The sequence below is a fragment of the Eucalyptus grandis genome, chromosome 3, assembly GCF_016545825.1.
Source record: "Eucalyptus grandis isolate ANBG69807.140 chromosome 3, ASM1654582v1, whole genome shotgun sequence".
Taxonomy (NCBI): Eukaryota; Viridiplantae; Streptophyta; class Magnoliopsida; order Myrtales; family Myrtaceae; genus Eucalyptus; species Eucalyptus grandis.
Window position 1 is genome coordinate 3,944,239 of NC_052614.1, and position 19,335 is coordinate 3,963,573.

Genomic DNA, 19,335 nt, shown 5'->3' on the forward strand with positions numbered 1-19,335 from the left:
TGGGTGCCCGAAGTCACAAGGCGGCACGGCATCTTTTAGTGGACAACTCCTCCAATGCAGCAGCAGGGACGAGATCATGCACATTCCACTCCACAAGAGGCTAGGCGACGAGGGCGAACGATTCCTCAGTCCTTACCCGGGTGAGGCGTGGCCAATCCGTGGCCATCCCCGAGACAGGCCACATGCGAAAAGGATAAGGAAAGGACAGAGAGAGAAAAGGAAAGAAATTCAATAAATTTTAAAAAGAAAATTACCAAAATCATTTACGTCAACATTAATCACCGTGCCACATAGACAGTCGACACTGACTAATCTGCTGCTTCAGTAATTTTAGACCTAATATGTTCGGAATGACTAGATGAGAAAATCGTCAATATATTTATGATCAAATTGACCAAATTAAAAGGTTTATACGATGGATTTATGACTTTTTAAAAATTATCCAACAAATTTCAACATACAAACACAAGTTTGCAAAAACTGGAGATGATAAAGCATTAGCTATCCCCAAAACAAAAACATCAGTCAGTGGTGATGATTCGGCTAGCCTCATTAGATTGCTTGCACTCAATATCGTGGATTGCTTGTGTTTATAGTCAATTTCAAGATTGTTGATGCCTTTTGGACAATTATCCCTACATTGAGATACAAGCACAAGTGTTTCGCCAAAATCGGAGATAATAGAGTATTAGCTAGCTCCAAAAACAAAAATATCAGTGATTCGACAAGCCTCATTGGGTTGCTTGCACTCCATATCGTGAATTGCTTGTATTTATAATCAAATTTTGTACTATTCTCACTATGGAGTGAGACAGAACCACGTAAATTTAAAGTTACTTTTAGTTTCTCGTACTAATTATTGTCGTGTTCGGTTGTTTTATTTTATAATCAATCGCCTCCGACGAATGCGGGGGATTGTCATTTGAGCAAATGGCACCCTCTTCTTCTTCATGATTGAGCTCTTACAGCTCACATCCTCACCTACTTCCATCATAGTTTAGAGACTTCATGTTGTGTTCTTTATTACCCCAGATATTCCTCGAAGACTTGAATTCTTTATCTTTTATTTCTTGTAATGTTTCTCCCTGTGGCAAAACTCTTTGAATCTTTCAACGGCGATCCCGTCATTATTCCGAGCTTAACACAAGATAAGTCCAAGCTAAGCTACTGTCGCAAAAGAGTTTGAAAGTGAACACAAAAATAATAATCAACAAGGATCAAGCCGAGTTTGATAATCTATAATTCGAGCTTAAGTAGGTTATGAATAGCTCAATAGATTTACACGAGAAAAATAATCAGAATTGGCTAGTTCAATTATCTTTCGCCGGTTAGTTTTGTCCTGAGATACGAATAGAGGGTTTTAAAGTAAGGGGTGCAGGGTGTTTTTGGTGTAACATGGGAGGATGATTTCGGTATTTAAATTGGTGTGAGAATCATTCCTGGCGCCAGCTACAAGTCCATGAGATAACAAAAGGGAATGTTGAGTATGTCTTCCCCAGATTAGATTTGTCCGAATCCACATGTCTGTGGTAAGGAAATTTCCCTATGTACTCTTTTGGAATTAGGTGTTTTGGCCATCTCAAATTATACCTAAGCCATGTGCAGTGTGCCGCGTCCAGGAGCTAAGCCGGCACAAAAGTCGCAACTCATCATCACACAAGCACCTAACACGAAGTTAGGTCAAAGATGGCTTTCAATAATGTAGCATAAGCGGCTCTGAGATACCGGCGGTCTTAATGTGATTGTCGTTTGGGGGAGTTTGAACTTAAATTTGTTCTCGAGGCTGGCGATTTGAGGGGCTCGATGTGCGCGTCCATATGGAGTATGTAAATAGGGTTTTAGCCGATTGGACACAACTTTGAGAAGATAGACTCCGATAAATCAGAGGGACTTGGGAATTCGCCTCGTTACGGATTTGATCGGTCCAATTCAATTCACCTCGAAAACCGATGCACACGGCTGGTGGACCGACTGGTGGATGTGAATCGACATCGGATACCGACGTGAAGCATTGAAACTGGGCCACAAGATACGGAAGACTTGCGGCAAATTCATTGGCAAATGGGGCAGTCAGTACTAGGAAAACATGGGGGCAATTAAAAGAGAGTCGGGTCCATACCTGGATTGACCTGTATTCCATAGGTACATCCAAAAAGCAACTTGTGTTCTAAATATAATATGTGCATCGTCAACACAGTTTTATTATATTCCCTAACTACAAATTAATATCCTACACATACTATCTCGTTCGTGCCACATATAATGACCATATCAATAGTATTATTTCTCCATAAAGAGTATATTTACTTGGAATTTTACCATCTTACATCACTCTGGTGGCATTTTGGAATGTCCAAGGAGCTAAATATCAATTCACATTTTATGTAAGAGCAAATTAGGACAAACATCAAATTTTCGCTAAACTCTTGCACGTTTCATTTGACGTGAGATTCCGATTCCATGTCTCTCATGGATCGTGACATGTTCACAATATATAATTTTCGACCGGAATTTTTAATATGATATGAGAGTTAAATTCCGCCTCAATTAATTTTGAATATCTTGTTTGTCGAATTTCAAGCGACATGCTAATTATATAATGGTAACTTCACCAAACCTCTTCATATATGATCTTATCTTCAACTTGGTTCATAAGGGATTGTCCAGAATTTGAAGTAGCCGACAAGTAATCCAATATCTTACAGAGTGTTTTTGGTATTAAGGTAGAAAAAAAAAGAAAGAAGATCTAATGGTAGTGGGTGAGTATGACAGAAGTCAATGCTTAAGTGACTGGCAAAAACCGGGACCACGCAATGTCTCGAACCAAAAACATACAAAGAGAACCAAAAAAAGAAAAAGAACAGCAAACTCTTTTGCTTAAGCACAAAGCAACTTGGGACAGGCATGTTCTTGCTCACCAGATGGCATTAAGTAAACAAACGAGAGAGAGAGAGAGAGAGAGAGAGAGAGAGAGAGCTTGATCATGAATATACACGCTTTTAGCCCTAGTCGGCAAACAAACGATGTGCAACTTGGGACAGGCATGTTCTTGATCACCAGATGGCTTTAAGTAAACAAGCGAGAGAGAGAGAGAGAGAGAGAGAGAGAGAGAGAGAGAGGAGAGAGACTACATTGGAATTAAATAAAAATGCAATTTTGCAGGACAACCCGCCACGTTTTCAGCATTACCCAACTACCCCCAATTTAATACACGCGTAGGGGAGCGAAAAGGTGATCTTTTTCGTAAAACTCATACCTTCAATGTTTAGCTACGCACACGCTGACGAGATAACAAGAGCGGGAGATCTTCATAAAAAAAAATGCGACATGATCAGGATATTAATGAGAAAAATCTACATAGATTGCTAATATCTCGTCAGCAAATAGTAATGAAAATCTATGCTGGGGGGAGTGTTCAGAAATTTCCTTGCAGGGGAGAAAAGGACTTTCCAAATCGCCCCACGCGAAACGATTCTTCACAGTAATAAGTAAGCAAAAAGGAAAAAAGAGGCAAGGGCCCATCATCGAATTTTCTACCCAAGGAAAGAGAGAGAAGGCCGTTTTAAAAGCACTCGAAATCCATCAGCATTTACCGACACGAAGGCCTTCCTTCCTTCCGTCCTTCCTTCTCTCTCTCTCTCTCTCCTCTTACCAAAGCGAGATAATCGCCTGTACAGAGATCTCGGCTTCACTCTCACACCACAACACACACACTCTCTCTCTCTCTCTCTCTCTCCTTTCTCTCTCTATATCATCAAGAAACAGGACCGCACGCTGACAGCACCAATGTCGCGCCTCGGATCAGTCCCGCTGTTCTCTCATTCCCTCCTCCTCTTCCTCTCTCTCTCTCCTCTTCCTCCTCTCCTCCTCCTCCACGGCCTCCTCTGGCTCCGGCTCTCGCTTTCGTCATCTGGGTTTGTTTCCTTTGATAAAGTTCTTATTTTTGGCCTTCAATGCCGCTGCTTTCTTTTTCCTTTCTTTCTTCTGTGCAATGACGCGGTGTTTGCCTTCTGGGTTTCTGCTGGTTTCTCAGATGATGGGTATGAGAAAGGTTCTGTTTTGGTGGCTCCGCTGGAGGCAAGGCGGCATCTTGCTGATGTGACGACGGGGAATACCTCGCTGGTGCTGGCAGCTCAGAGGACTCGCCGGAGAGACCCTACGGACGATTTCAAACGTTACACCGGCGGATGGAACATCAGCAACACGCACTACTGGGCCGTGAGTGATTTTTCTTTTGGGTTCTTTTTTCTTTCTTTCCTTTCTTGAAAGTCCTGGACTTTGGTGTTGTTTCGTCAAATTTGTTTGGTGTAACCGTTTCTTGATATCGGAAGTTTGGGTCGCTCACCTTTCTGTTGGCTTCTCTTGCTTTTGCTGTCCACAAGATTTTGGTTTTCACCGTGGGTCGAGATGGTTTCTTGCGTGGGTTCTAAATGTCCCCAGGTTCTTCTATTAGCCTCCTGGGTGTATTGTTTTTAGATGGTGCGTTTGTTGTTCATCTCAAGATGAAAGTTTTTGGTGTGCTTGTACAATAAAAGATCTTAATATATGAGAAAGATATTCTGGAGTGTATTATAATCTTAGCTTAGAAATGAGTTTTGGGCTACGCTTGTTTTATTGGGGCTGCGCTGGAGTTACTTTGTCTATGTAGATTGGTTGTGTTATCTATGATGTTGATAATACTTTTGGTTTATCTTGTTGGGTTTCTTGTTCTGTACTTTTTGGTTGATCACTTACTTGGTTAGGGACTGATTTCTTAATTTTGTAATGTAATGCAGTCTGTGGGATTCGCCGCTGCTCCATTCTTTGTCATAGCAGTAGCTTGGTTTGTAATCTTCGGGCTGTGCTTGTCTTTCATCTGTCTCTGCTACTGCTGCTGCCGAAGAGAACCTTACGGATACTCCCGGACCTGTTATGCCCTATCTCTCATTTTTCTTATACTCTTCACAATTTCAGCCATGTAATTCCCTGCCTCCTCATATTTAAGCAGATGTTTCAAGTGTTGATTGGTGGATTCTGAACTGAGTTTGTCTCTCATTTATGTGACTGCAGAGTTGGCTGCATCGTTTTGTACACTGGTCAGGGGAAGTTTCATCTCAGTACTTCAGATACTCTTAATTTTGTGGTGAATCAGGCGGATACCACCTCTGAAAGCCTCAGGAATGTGTCAGATTATCTTGCCACGGCGAAGCAGATTGGAGTGGATTCCAATTTTCTGCCTCCTAGTCTTCAGAGCAATATTGATGCTGTGGAAGGGAAGATCAACTCCTCTGCAGCTACTCTTTCTTCTAAGACAATGAAGAATTCGAAAAATATTCAAGATGGCTTGGATAGCATGTAAGTTAAAGGCATATATAAATTCTATATTCATCTCTGTACTTCTTCAGCAGACCTGATCACCAACTTTTCCCTCACTATGCCAGGAGGTTCTCTCTTATTGTGCTTGCTGCCATCATGCTATTCTTGGTATTTCTTGGATTTCGTAAGTTATCTGACTTTCCTTGATCTTTCAGTTTGCAATGGGGATAATAATTTGTGTTATTCTAATACGGTTGATATGAATATTCGTGCAGTGTTCTCCGTTCTTGGATTGCAGTGTCTCGTGTACTTGTAAGTAACATAAGGTTTAAGTTTTTCCCTAATTTTGGTTATGCTGATTGAAACTTGCTTTATAAACACTTGTAGCCTGGTCATACTGGGATGGATTCTTGTCACTGGCACGTTTATCCTGTGCGGTGTGTTTCTGCTCCTCCATAAGTAAGTGATGTAATTTATTTTTCTTCTCTTGAGCATTAAGTTTCCTATCCATTGAAAGTAATTTTTTAGGCTACTTGGCACTGCACACTGCAAAATCTTTCCAATCATATATTTGACCTTTCATACTGCACTGCTTTGCTCAATAATAATTGTTATGATAGGTTCAAGCTCAGATTTTTCTACCCTTTTGTTGAAAGAAGCTGATTTGTCTTTACCTAGAAGAGAGGATTGTGTCATAATTGTTTCACATATTCATGATCACAAAGGCAGAACAATGAAGTTTCTTCTAACCAGTTTGTTATGTTTCGATCAATTTTGTCTTATATGGACCTTTTTCTCCTTCAGTTCGCATATCTGCCAGTCGTATTTATTTCCGGTCAATCTGTTATCCAACGATCATTTAAGCAGTTTCTTGTTGATGAACTGTGTGAAACACTTAGTGGATATTTTCTCAAAGATGTCCCAACAAGACAAACTTTCAAATTCTATCATTCTTGTGCTTTTGGGGAATTTAGAGCTTTCCCTTGTGAAATCATAAGAGTTCTGCACATGATTGGATTGTCCTAAAACTACCATTCTTTTGTAGTTATAATCACCAAAAATTCATGGTGCTCATTATGTCCAAATGCGGATTTTTTTTTCCCGATTTGGAGGGAGAGGACGGGGTGTGGAGGGGAAGCTTTTACAATTTTCTAATAAGCATATGGATTGTGCTTTTACTCTATTTAAACTAGTCTTACGTTAGTCATGTGATTTTGTTGCCAAAAGAAATGAGAAGTTCCTGCTCAATTACCTCCTGTTGTTTACCAGTGTTGTGGCAGATACATGTGTTGCAATGGATGAGTGGGTGCAGAACCCAACAGCTTATACAGCATTAGACGATATCATCCCATGTGTTGACAATGCTACTGCCCAGGAGACATTGTTGCGCACCAAAGATGTGACCTACCAGCTTGCAAATGTGGTTAATATGGTCATTACCAATGTATCGAATGTCAACGTCCCGCCAGTAGCTGGACGTTTATTTATCAACCAGTCTGGACCATCAGTGCCCACCCTTTGCAACCCATATAATGCTGATCTCACCAATCGACAATGTGCTTCTGGCGAAGTCGATTTTATGAACGCCACACAGGTACAATCGTAGACATTTCTTCATTGATGAAGATCCACTAAAATGATATAGAACTGAGTCTGGGAATTGGTAGATGCTCCATACCTTCTTTCTTTTCCAAGCTTCACTTAATGCCTAAAAAACCAGGAATTATGTGGAAGATATTCCTGCAAACTGTTTCATGTCCTCAGGGATAGCAAAGAATCCGGTCAAAGACCTGCTTGCAAAATAGCTTTCGAGATATTTTCTTCAAAAATTTTCTTGAGAATGTTTCTGGGACACCGGACACATCTTTTCAATATTTTCCACTTTTGTTTATCTAGTATGACATGAAATAAATGCAGCACCCTCTTATCTGAAAAAACTAAGTACTCTGTTTACATGCTAAAAGAATTTCTTGTTTTCCTAAACAAACTGCAAGAACAACTTTTAATGAGCATATCTAATAAAACACTCTTAGCGGCGTTTATCTCTGGTTGGGAACAATGTCAGCAAGGACACTCAAAACGTAAAGTTCCTTCTCTTGCAGGTGTGGAAGAATTACACTTGTCAGGTTTCCTCGACAGGAATCTGTACTACACCAGGACGGTTGACCCCATCGTTTTACAACCAGATGGTAAACGCGGTAAATGTGAGCTACGGCTTGTACCACTATGGTCCGTTCCTTGTTGGCCTTCAGGATTGCTCTTTTGTCCGCCAAACCTTCACATCTATAAATAACAACCACTGTGCTGACCTCCGTAGATACAGTCAGTGGATCTATATCGGCCTGTTGTTAGTATCTGTGGCTGTAATGCTGTCTTTGATCTTCTGGGTGATATACGCAAGAGAACGGCGCCATCGTGTGTATACTAAGCAGTTCTTGGCCGGAAATCCTGAAGGCCGAGACAAGGCGCCGTAGGATTTTCTCTAATTATGTAGAGATGTTAGTTTCCTTAATGTAAATTTCTGTGTCGACCCTTTTCTTTCCTTTGTGTTGGAAATTATACTTAGATGGCAGTAGGCATGAAAGTTCGTTTAGTACGATGACTATGCTTTTAGTATGTTGACTTGTTGCTGATGTTTGAGAACCCAAATGAAGGAATGAGTGCCTTTGTCCTATGCTTTCTTCTTTCCAATGTCGTTGTGTTTCCCCTTCGTTCATTTTATATTTTTTTAAACCCGTGTCCACATGAGATTCAGGGGCTGGTGACCACATAAGGCACGCATGTCGGCACGCATGTCGTCTGCTCCTTGCTTACGAAGGAACGATGTGCAAACCATAGGACCACATTCTATGGGAAAAGAAAACAGAGGAAGCTAACTGGTTGTCCCAGTACTGTTTTAGCTTTTTCTTTGGGTTTATGTCTACAAATAAATTCTCTCTCTCTCTCTTAGTGATCTCAGCGCCACCAAAAAGCAGATGTGTTTGGCTTAATGTATGGCCTAAACCTTTGTCGGAGAGACAAAATTCCTTCACGGCACTTTAATCCCACGGACTACTAGGAGGAGGTGAAATGTCTTACCATCAATCAACATCAGAAAATGTATTGGTCCAGCACCCGAAATCACTATCTCCAGCTTTGCACACACTTGAATCCCGTTCACTGAAAGATCAAAAGTAGATCAACTAGAGGACAAATCATCAACATCATGGCAGGACAGAGATCTGTTGGGGACTGGAATCGTTAGATGCCCTTTTCTGAGAGTGCCCTGTGGCAATCTGACATAATGTTTCTGCAGTTTTCTTTTAAAAGGAAATGGAATTATCGAGGTAGTGGTTGCACGTCTTCATCGTTTTGATCCGAAAATCTCTCCTCATTTCTTGTCGACTGAGTCATTCTTGTCTTGTTCGTGGCGTAAAACAAAAGTTTCTTTCGAAAGTTATTACTCGTTGCCGCGTCGACCACCTCTCGTGAACACCCGTGCGTCCAAAGATTTTAACGTTTAGGTCAAAAAGTACGAATTCGCAATGGTCTATACTGAAATAGGTTGAACAATCTACCGCATTTCATTCCGTAAGTGAAAGATTGCGAAGGTGCCGCAACTGGTGATGACTTTGTACATGGGATGAGAAACTAAAAAGGAACGATGACTTAAATTTAAAACTGCAAAAAGATCAAAAGCCTGCTTGATGGTGTGACCAAATATATGGAAGAATCGTGGAGATCACGTCCATCACAAACCATCAAGTTGCTACCAAAACATGACAGGAAATAAAAATGAAATTTAGAGGCCACCCTTGTAATGCATATCCGACAAAGAGCTATGATTTTAAGACTACATCTAGGGTAAGCATCAATTCGGGATAAACCCTAAAACCTAACCGATCCAGCTCTAGTCAATAGGTTCTAGTCCATCTCGGTTACAAGTTTTTGAATCGGCTATTATTGGTATGATTCCCGATTTTGGGTGCCGAACCAGACCGAACCAAGGTATTGGGGAACCGGACCAGAGAACCAAGGCAATAAATCCTAACTCTTTTTCTCAGTTTTACCTCTCATTTTATATTCTTGTTGTTGTTGCCTTTGCCTCTTGTAATTAAGGGGACTTCCTACTAAAATTTGCCCTCTCAAGGAATATAAAAATGAAACAAAAGAAAAAAGAATTGGCCGGTTCCCAAATAGAACTTGTAACCGGAGCAAACCAACAATTTAGTTCCAAAATTTACAGGTTAGATGTCAAGTTCTAAGAATTGGGAACCAATCCCAACAAGATAGTTTCTAGGTCTAAAAATTTCCTATATTGAAATCATCCGGAGTTACGTTGGTTTAGATGTCAAGGAGTTAAATCTTAGATACACCATGCCGATGCAGAAGAGTGTAGACGAATTTGGGAGAATGCACTCTCAAGACCACTAAAAAAAGATAGACTAGTAGAGGTTCACAAGGCCCACTAAATATGTTTAAAAATTTAATGTGATCGATGATTAAAAGTCATGCATACATAAGTTGCCATTCAATTTGGAAAATTGACTTGAATCACAAAATTTTCAATGGTAGGATATACAACTTTTCAGCAACGACGTAGGTAGCCGAGAATTGTAGTACCCGCGTCGTTCTCGCCAATGTAGAAAGGTCAATATAAGGGGGATTCCCACAAATCAGGGGATAGAAGGAGCCCACAAGTTTTCCCGCAAACTTGGAGCTCCCTCTACCTCTGCCATCCAAGGCAGGAGGATCACCCATCATCGTTCTTCGCTCTTTGGAGAGAATCCTTTGCTTGCATCTCCAATTCCATGGCATCAAGAACTGAAGCATCATCATCATCATCAAGAACGTGCCTCTGCTCGCCCACCAATCACCCCGGCTCGTTCCGCTGCAACCTCCACAAGAACTCCGCCACTGGGGCTGCGGATCGAAGGGCGGGCCGCCATGTGCCCTCACCAGAGCGCCGGGAACCGGGGACGTTGTCAAGGGACAACGCGATCAGGGCATTGCTTCTGCAGATCATCAAACCGTCAAGGCATGACCTTAGAAGGAAGAGGAGTTTCGAGCCCAAGCCAAGCAGGTTTTGCTTGATGAATGGGGTTGCAGTTTCTTGATCATTTCATTTAGCTTCACCAATTTTTTTTTTTTTTTGCCTTTCTTTTATAATTAGGAATATGTGTGTATGTACATTTGGTACATGTCCACAGATTTTTACAATAGGATTAGTCTGGATTCTAATTGACCTCTGATTAGAATTTGAATTTTTGTGAGGTGCACATCTATGTAATCTGTCTCAAGACTTTGTTAGGTCACCCGTGAAAGAGTTCAAGAGACAGATACAGAAATTTGGTTATCAAATACTTTTATGAGAAGATTAGCATATTCTACCATGCTTCGCATGAGTTTTCCACATTATTGTTTTTTAGAAAATTTTATGTTTATAAGTTCTCTACTCTTGCCACGTTTAATTCGTATGAAAATAGGATTTTTAGAGCTATGCTAATGACAATAATCCTAAAATCATAGAAGAAATATCAGCTCGAAAATAATATATACCATTTGCAAGATAGGTGAATATTATGGGTTCATTCATCTTATAGCTTAATTCATTCTACATTTACCAAACATCTTTTATGTGAATTCATTAAGAACTATTTGTATTCGACCCTACCATTTGGTCGTTTCTTTTCAAGTAATTAATATTAAGTGACATAAACTCTGATATTGAATATCCCTAAATGTGATATCGGATGTCAACGAACTAATCTTACTTTCTATGTTATATCATATGGCAAACCGGTAAAGACAAATTTTCTCTTCATATTGTTCTATAGGTACATGATTGGATTTTTTCTGTAAATATATAAACATCACGTATCATGCATAATAAAGTCAGTTTTACTTGGAATTGTAGATATACGTAATTTCTCATACTTGTAGAGTTAAATCTCACTATCTTATTGCTCTTGCTACAACTAAATAGATGTAATGTCATTACGTTGACTATTCAAAAAAATTCTATCAAAATCTTCCTAAATATATTTTCCCATTCTCATGCTCAACCTTACTACTTATATTAAGAGAATTTTCCTCTAAGCTTTCACTTTTTTCTTGAAGAAAAGGCAATGAACCGTTTTGCTAGTTCCCCTTCAAATAACCCGCTAATTATATTATCGCCCCTACCTGTGAAGACAGATAATTCAAAAGTCTACCCATACTATAGAAAAAAAAAATCCCGTTATTTTTTTAACCTATCCATAAAATATATGCTTTCATATACTTGAAACTACACTTGATCGACATGTTTAGGCTATTTCTTGAGCATTTAAAATTAAGGGTGTATTCATTTCGGAAAAAAAACTTTACGATAAAGAGAAATACTTTTTAGGAAATCATTTTTCAAAAGAATATTTTCACATTTTCATAATAGAGAATTCATTTTAATAACTCTATGCATACATATTTTCTTTGATCATAAATGATTTTCCATTGACTATTCATCTTAAGCAAACCAAACATGTAAAAAATTCAGAAAGCTAATTCGCGAAAAATTCTTTGGCTCGAAATGAACACACCCTATGAACATTTGGCAAATCCGAGCATTGACGGAGTATTGTCATGAAAATAGAAGAATATTGCTAGTAATAAAAATAAAAATAAAAAGGATTGCTGGTTTTGATTATTTCAGTGTGAACAAGAGAGCTGACTTTGACCCGCGACATCATTGAAGGCTCGAAAGTTCAACATCAACGCCGGCTTCATATGTGGACCTGTGGAAGTCAATTACGTCAGTTGATCAAGGACCGTCCTGACCACAACTGATTTCTTGACCGATGAAAGCCCATAATAATAATAATAATAATAATAATAATAATGATGATGATGGTGATGATAAAGCATTTTCTTTATTCTAATCTATCTCTTTTTAGGATTAAAATAGAAAAATACCACCAAAAACCCTAACTTATGCACACTATAACACAAATATTACAAACTATTTTTTGCATCACCAAAAGCAAAACTGCCAAACTCGCATCAGTGCGATAAAAATATAATTTATCTACCACAAAAAATCCAAAACTTTTCACACTGTGAATCAATACCCCCAAACTCATACTGGTGCAATAAATAGTTTTTTGTCAAGCCATATGACTGTGGGTTTTGGCGACAGAACAAGAAATATAAGGTATCGTGTTATAGTTTAGGATTTTTAGTGGTATTAATTGAGGTTAAAATAGATCCCCTGCCTTGATTTTCCTACACTCAATATACGTATGTACTCTTGCCAATGACATGCTTAAAATATTTAATAACTCATCTAACTTTGGGATGTCGATCATCGACCACCCTTGGTAATACATCATAGCATGCCCAAATAGTTGTGGGGACCATTGATTGTGTGTCTAGTCGACCAAAAAAAAATCTAAGTCGACGTTCTTTGCGGTGATGGTCCATTTGCACTTTAAGCATTGAACTATTTAAATGACGATTCAAATATTTAGAACCATCTGTTTTCAATGGAGAAATAGAATCTTGTTTGCTGAGGAATATTCTAAAGAGGCGTTTGGATTGCCTGAAAATTAGGAGGATTTTTGGTGACCGTTTGTTTTGGGCCGCTTATGTTCTGGTCCCAATTCAACTTAGGCAGACAATTTTGTCTTGAATAAAGCAGAGGCTAATACAATTTTTAGACTTCATTTGTTTCACTGAAAATAAAAATTTAATTTTTTTCTAAAATATTTCATTTATTCACTTTTTAATGCGATTCAAGTAATTATTTTTAGAAAAATATTTTTTAAAATTATTTATTGTCCATGAAATAGATGGAGCCTAAATGCTCTCAATATGTGCGTGAAGTAAATTGATTTGAATGGACAAGATGTGAGGCTGTCTCAGTAATTTGGGAAGAGCAAATGCCTAAAGCGGATGGCGGCCGGCTCATTTGCAACCATATGGGCTGTCAGAGGCCCACCCCAACTCCCTTTTGCAGCACTTCTGGATGAGCCTCTTTGTCATAAATAACTTTTTCCTCTTCAATTTTTTTCTTGTTCGATCCTTAAAGATTACTATTGGTTAAAAAAAAATATTAGAGCACACATTGCTGTAGGCGTGAGCATCAGAATCAGATCAAACTAGCCAGTTTTAGGGAGTTTCATATTCTTAAAATTTGAAAATAGTGATTGTCGATCTGATTCTCAATTCCAAATATGGACCAAACCACTTAGATCGAACTGATACTTTTTTTTTATTAGCAATTTAATGATATTTGGTCATATTTTATCACACCTTTAGTCACTCTCCACCAAGAATTTCATTGATAAAGAATGAGAGCTTATGCTTTGCAACAACACTTGTAATCTTACTAGGAATAGGAAAGTAAAGAAGAAAGAAATCACCATTAGTTCTTGAACTCACCTAGGAATTGGACTAAACTGGTCAATTTGGTTCGATCTAGTTCCAAGACCATGTGGGTTGGTCCCCAATTCCACAAATCAAGAACCAAAATGTCTAGTTTCTCGTTTCAAGATGGAAACCAACCTACCCTGAAACTGATCACCCATGCATTGTCATAAAGAAAGCTTTACGCAAGAGATCTTATCCACCAATGCTTTAGGACATTGACTATCATATCTCTCACAAAGAATGGGTGGATAAAGCCATTTTAAAAATATTACGTTTGCATTGACAGTATATGCTAGAATTATTCTTTGTTAATTTTTATAGATAACTATAAAATCTTTATTAGCATCCTCTTCTATGATTTGAAAAACTTTCGTCCTTTCTTTTGTGTTTATTGAGTTTGGTATTCGATCAAATATTCATTTAATCTTTTGGCCAGTGCTCCGAATCTCATGCATGATATATACAAATTTTTGTTGTCTAATTTATTTGTCGGCCTCTAAAGTAGCATGGAACCAACAATTAAAAATCTAGTTTTTCATCGAAAAATTTTCTTCTCTTGGCTTCTTTTACATCGAGCTTTTTTCGCATGTGTGATTTTTTAATTAAGGCTTAATTTGGTGGAGCGGAAGTATGACATAAAATATACTACATCTTTTATCTTCAAAATGCCATAATGCCTTATGACATCAATTGCACATCTTGGTGGCATTAAAGAAGTTCCCTCAAAACATTAGAATAGGCCATAGATGCTTTTGCATTTTCAGGCATTTCCTTCTCTCTTTTTCTCTTTCTATTTCCCAATAGTCCGGATTTTATTTTTATTTTTAATTTCACCGACCAGAGAATAAAGTGGGCATATGACATGGATGTAACTAGGATTGGTACTCAATTTTGTCCTTTTTCCCTCTAAAAGTATTCTCTAATTATGTGGCAACACCTCACCCCATCCTCCATGAGAAAACATCGCTGATACTTTTTTCTATTTTTACATATTTTATTTCCTTTAGCATCCCACATTTTCAATTAGTTAGATGCGCTTTTAAGGACACCCTCTTTCTTTTGACCTAATACAAGAATATGTTGATCCGTATAATTCCAAGAATTCATTGGAATTTATTCTTGTTGTAGGATTCTTATGTTGGGTGCCTGATACTCTGTCTATAATTTCATTAGATTACATCTCTAATAACATCAAGGAGTTTCACAGAAAAGGAAGTGGGGATGACTTGGAAAATTACAAAAGGTACTAAAGTCATTGTACGACAACCAACTCAAATTTCTTCGATAATTTTCTCGTGACAACTCCTAATTCATGTTTGTTACAGAGATGCCCTCCAATGGTCGATTAGGAGACTTATTTCTCCATGACAAATAGTCGTAGTAACATGCACTATATGGTAACTAGCTTGTAAAGTATCGTGACAAGTGAAAATATTAAAAGTCACAATCAATCATGGATTTATCACTCTCTCAATTAATCCAAATCCACCTTCTCGAGATCTAGACTCCGGAAATCAAAGAAATCCCTGGAAAGAGATTTGGTAGGTACATCGGACGGTTTGATGGATTTTGGTGTGTACCTATGATCCGCTCTCCAAAGTTAGAGATTTGAAATGATTAAACTGATTCGATCGGCTAAAATCTTCACTTACAAGCAAAATGGTAGTCCTACCAATCACCAAATTGTCATTAAAAAAAGAAGAAGTTGTACCAAGACCAAGGCACACTGGGCAAGAAATTTTCACCGATGCATTTGCATTGTAATGCCCAAGATGGCTAGGAAGCGAGATAAAATTGGGACGGACCAATATGTCTATTTCGTAAGACGACCTACGGTCAAATTAAACTTTAAGTGGAGAAAATAAACAAATTATAAATCAAGAAGACCTTTTCAGATGAGTTGCGCGTGGACCCAATCCTTCCCTTTGCCACTAGACTAAATTAAAGTTTATTTCGTATTCACGAAGTAAAGTGAGTAGTCTTTTGGACCATCAAAAGCTGGGTCTCTTTGGACCCAATGATAATGATCGATATTGAATTTACTCTTTGTTAACGAGCCTTGTGCATTCTTGTAAGCTTCGAAGTTAGCTGCCAGGGCTTCCAAAAGAATCACTTTACATTATTTAAACCAATCAATTTTCACATGCCAAGTATTGCGAACTTATTTATTTGAAGTTTGGCGAAACTCAACCACATAAATAGTCGATTTGAGTGGATGGGGGTGTGCACCCGGAATTCTTTTTTGACACATGGGGAAGCGAGCTGTTCTTTCTTTGAAGATTTCAAGAATCAATAGGAAATTCAAGATAGCTTGCGTGTTGCTCCACTTAGCAGCATTCTCTATGGTGCGCATTCTCTAATCGTGGTGCTCAAATTCGGTCAACAAAACAATCGAGGCGCGCAATGAAGATACGAAAAGTAGGGATCTAAATTAAGGATGGTGATAAACGAGGTGGACATCAAAACCTTCTAGCACAAGAACCTTCATTAAGAAAGAAGGAAAGAGAAGATCTTCAAGAGGCAATTGATGAGATCTCCTTTAACACCTTTTCCAATTCTCATGTGGTACAAAAAAAAAACATTAAAAAAATACCCAGAAAATAAAAAGGAAAGATAAAGCTATTTATATATAGAATGGCCCTCTAATATACAAATCAAAGCGAGGGTGATAAAGATAAAAGCATACACGTTTTAGGGTTGATTCGAATCTTGATTTTTCCTCTGCCTATTGAGTCGAGGAGGGGTCCAATTTCCATTGCCACTAGAAGGCACCACTTGGCGGGCTATGCTGCAAATTTGACCAACTGACCACGGCCAGAACTTTGGAATTGTCCCTAGTTTTTTGTGGCGTCGGACGGCACATTGCATGGCTCGGAGCAAAAGGGAAGAATCTTCCCCGAAATCGCAAACATCCGACTGCTTTCTGACGAAGCATCCGCTTGACTTCTTCTGTTCATCTTCATCTAGAAGGACACTCCCTTCCATAATCCCCCGTCGTAGACACGTCGGATGCTGTTCCTCTTTCGTTAGACTTGTATAAAAGTGCTTGACTTGTTACTTTCATGGTGGTGACTAGGGTTAGGACTCAAGTAAAACAGGGAAAAGTTCACGAAATTTACCCGTTTCCACATATGGAATTTGCCCTTGACTTATTTCTATGGTTTGGAAAAAGATGGGTTTGGGTTATTTACGTGGTTTAGTTTTTCAAGTTGCGTGAGGGAGAAGGGGGGGCCTTCTGGTGTGATTAAGAGTGATAGTGAATCTAATTTTTTTTTATAGGGATGTATCATCGACCATCGATGAGGGAGAGATTCTAAACAAGCATTTGTGCCTAAGTTTGTTCTATAAATTGAAATTTACGTTTTCATGTATTTTATTTATAGCTAGTGTTTGTGGAAACTATTACAACCAACATGAAGGGCCAGATGTTAAGAATGTCAGAGTGGGAGCTAGGGCTTTTTCACAAGCTTCAACTCTTTCCACGAGAGGAAAACTACATCATTCTTTATTAAAAAAAAAAAAAATAAGACAAGAGGGCTACCATTTTATTTGACAAAATATTTAATATTAAATTACTCATTTATCTAATCGTTTAAGTTTTAGAAATAATCGATAATAGTATCATCAAATCTAACAATATTATAAAGTAGAAGGTTCTAAGTTTAAGTTTTTCCAAGTCCCATATTTAGATCATTGAATAGTGTCACCTTACAATGGTCTTTCAAACTTAAGCACGAGCTCGATCAAAATTCAATGATTCAAAGAGATTGGAAAGTACTTGAAGTGTTATTGGCAAAAGGGACTTGCACAACCGACCGTTACACATTTTTCATAACACTTCTGCTAAAAGAGAAGTGCTACAACGGCACGAATTTGCTGCACAACCCTAGCCCACATCGGGAGCTAGAAACCCGATTGAGTATTGCGATGCAAACGAGATAAATCGAAACCGGAGTCTGAAGTATTCGAAATTGATTTTCCTTGGAGGGGCCAAAAGAAAAATCGAAATCCGAGTCTCAGAGTATTCAAAATCGATTTTTCCTTGGGAGGGGCCAAAAGCGAGCAATGTGGAAACCCCCCCAGAAAGAGCACAAACATTCACAAGAACCCCGTACGGTCGAAGGGCCGTGGCCGTTACGCATCAGAAGGGGGTCGGTCGTCGCGGAATCGGACACGGGATGAGCGGGTCCGGGTTCGGATCCACGTAACGGCTAAAATAGAAGGGAAGAGAAGGGAAGGGATGGGGCCCGCTGCCGTGTGAAGGGAGCGTGGGAGACAGCGTACGTGGCGGGTCACCTCACAAAAGAATCTCGTCAGTTTAATTTTAAATAAAAAAAAAAGAAAAAAGAAAAAGAATGATTTTTTTTTCCTTTTCCTTTTCTGCCTTTTTAAATTAATTTTCAAATTTATTGGGTCTTTCTTTTTTTTTTTCTTTTTTAAATTTTGGGTAACGCAGCCCCTGGATTTTCACATTCCGTGGGACTTGGATTGGATCTCTTTCTCTCTCTAACCCCACCCAAATTACGTCTTAGAAAGCTACCCTCCTCCTCTCCTACATTTTCAACCACTTTCTCTCTCTATCTTTGCAGACATGCCCCTCCATTCTCCCACTCTTTTCCCAAATCGGCGCCCCTTTCCTTTGTTTTTGCATTTGAAATTTTTCTCTACTTTTGGTCGTCCTTCTTAATGCGATAAGATTCCTATGCGTGAACCCCCTAACGGCACGGAGTGATGCAGCTGATTTGGACATGGTTTTTTTCACGACCACGATGGGTTTTAATGTTTTTAATAAGATTATTGGAGGGTTCCCCACTAATCATGAATGTACCGTGTTGTCCAATTCAATTCATTATTTGGCATTCAAAAACGGATGTGAATTCAAGATATTATAACTTTTATGACAGATCTCACCCTCTTCTTTCATTTGAATCAAATATACTTCTATGTGAATTCAAAAGGAGATTTCTAATATTAAAATGTCCACACACAAAATAAAAAACAAATAAACAAACAATTGGAAGTACTTTTTTTTTTGGGATAGTAAAAGGTTAAATTTTTATTTTTTGGATACATAGCCAAGGGAGATGGAACTATATTGACTTATGGAGAGAATTTGGATTTACAATTAAGTTACTTTTTGTCGAATTCCTAAGAATTCTCTACCCTAGACAACAGTTTGGAAAGCTTTGCTATTGCATTCAGTCCTCCATGGCAAAATTTCCCCTGAGATAATTATGTGCATCTTTCCCTAATAAATGTTTGATTCAAATGAAATCGACAAGTTACTTTGACTTGTCAAAATTCATTCGATATTTCCAATAGAAAGATACGCCTTATCTGAAAAGTAAATTCACGCTGAAACTATATTTAATCCTACTTTAATGATTTGATTTCAAAAGCCCGCGGCGTCAAATCTCCTTATCGACCCGAAAAGATGACTCACACATAAATGCCCCATAGGACCCCGACGCGGAAATATCTTCGCACGATAGGCACGCAAAATAAATTAAGAAATCCCAGGGGCCTCCGCTGCAAAAACCCGCCTCCTCAAAAGGGGGCCCCAAAATACCGCGAAAATATCGCGATACGTCCGCGCATCTTCTCGTCCCGGCGGCCCTATAAATACATAGCTCGAGTGAAGCAAGGTTTGCCCAA

At 38.7% G+C, this 19,335-nt stretch overlaps 1 protein-coding gene across 1 annotated transcript; it reads left to right on the plus strand.

The window, feature by feature from the left end:
• Positions 1–2,749: 2,749 nt before the first annotated feature.
• Positions 2,750–7,969, plus strand: LOC104429134. Its single transcript, XM_039308751.1, has 9 exons — positions 2,750–2,759; positions 4,034–4,218; positions 4,776–4,957; positions 5,050–5,334; positions 5,421–5,479; positions 5,571–5,607; positions 5,683–5,754; positions 6,565–6,889; positions 7,398–7,969. The coding sequence occupies exons 1-9, from the start codon at positions 2,750–2,752 to the stop codon at positions 7,767–7,769; spliced, it is 1,527 nt and encodes a 508-aa protein (XP_039164685.1). The 3' UTR covers positions 7,770–7,969.
• The last annotated feature ends 11,366 nt before the right edge of the window (positions 7,970–19,335 follow it).

What these genes read in the sequence shown, in the direction of transcription:
- LOC104429134 (XM_039308751.1), top strand. An exon ending in GTGTTTCTGCTCCTCCATAA is followed by an intron (nt 5,755 to 6,564) that starts GTAAGTGATGTA and finishes GTTGTTTACCAG; the next exon opens with TGTTGTGGCAGATACATGTG. An exon ending in ATTTTATGAACGCCACACAG is followed by an intron (nt 6,890 to 7,397) that starts GTACAATCGTAG and finishes CTTCTCTTGCAG; the next exon opens with GTGTGGAAGAATTACACTTG.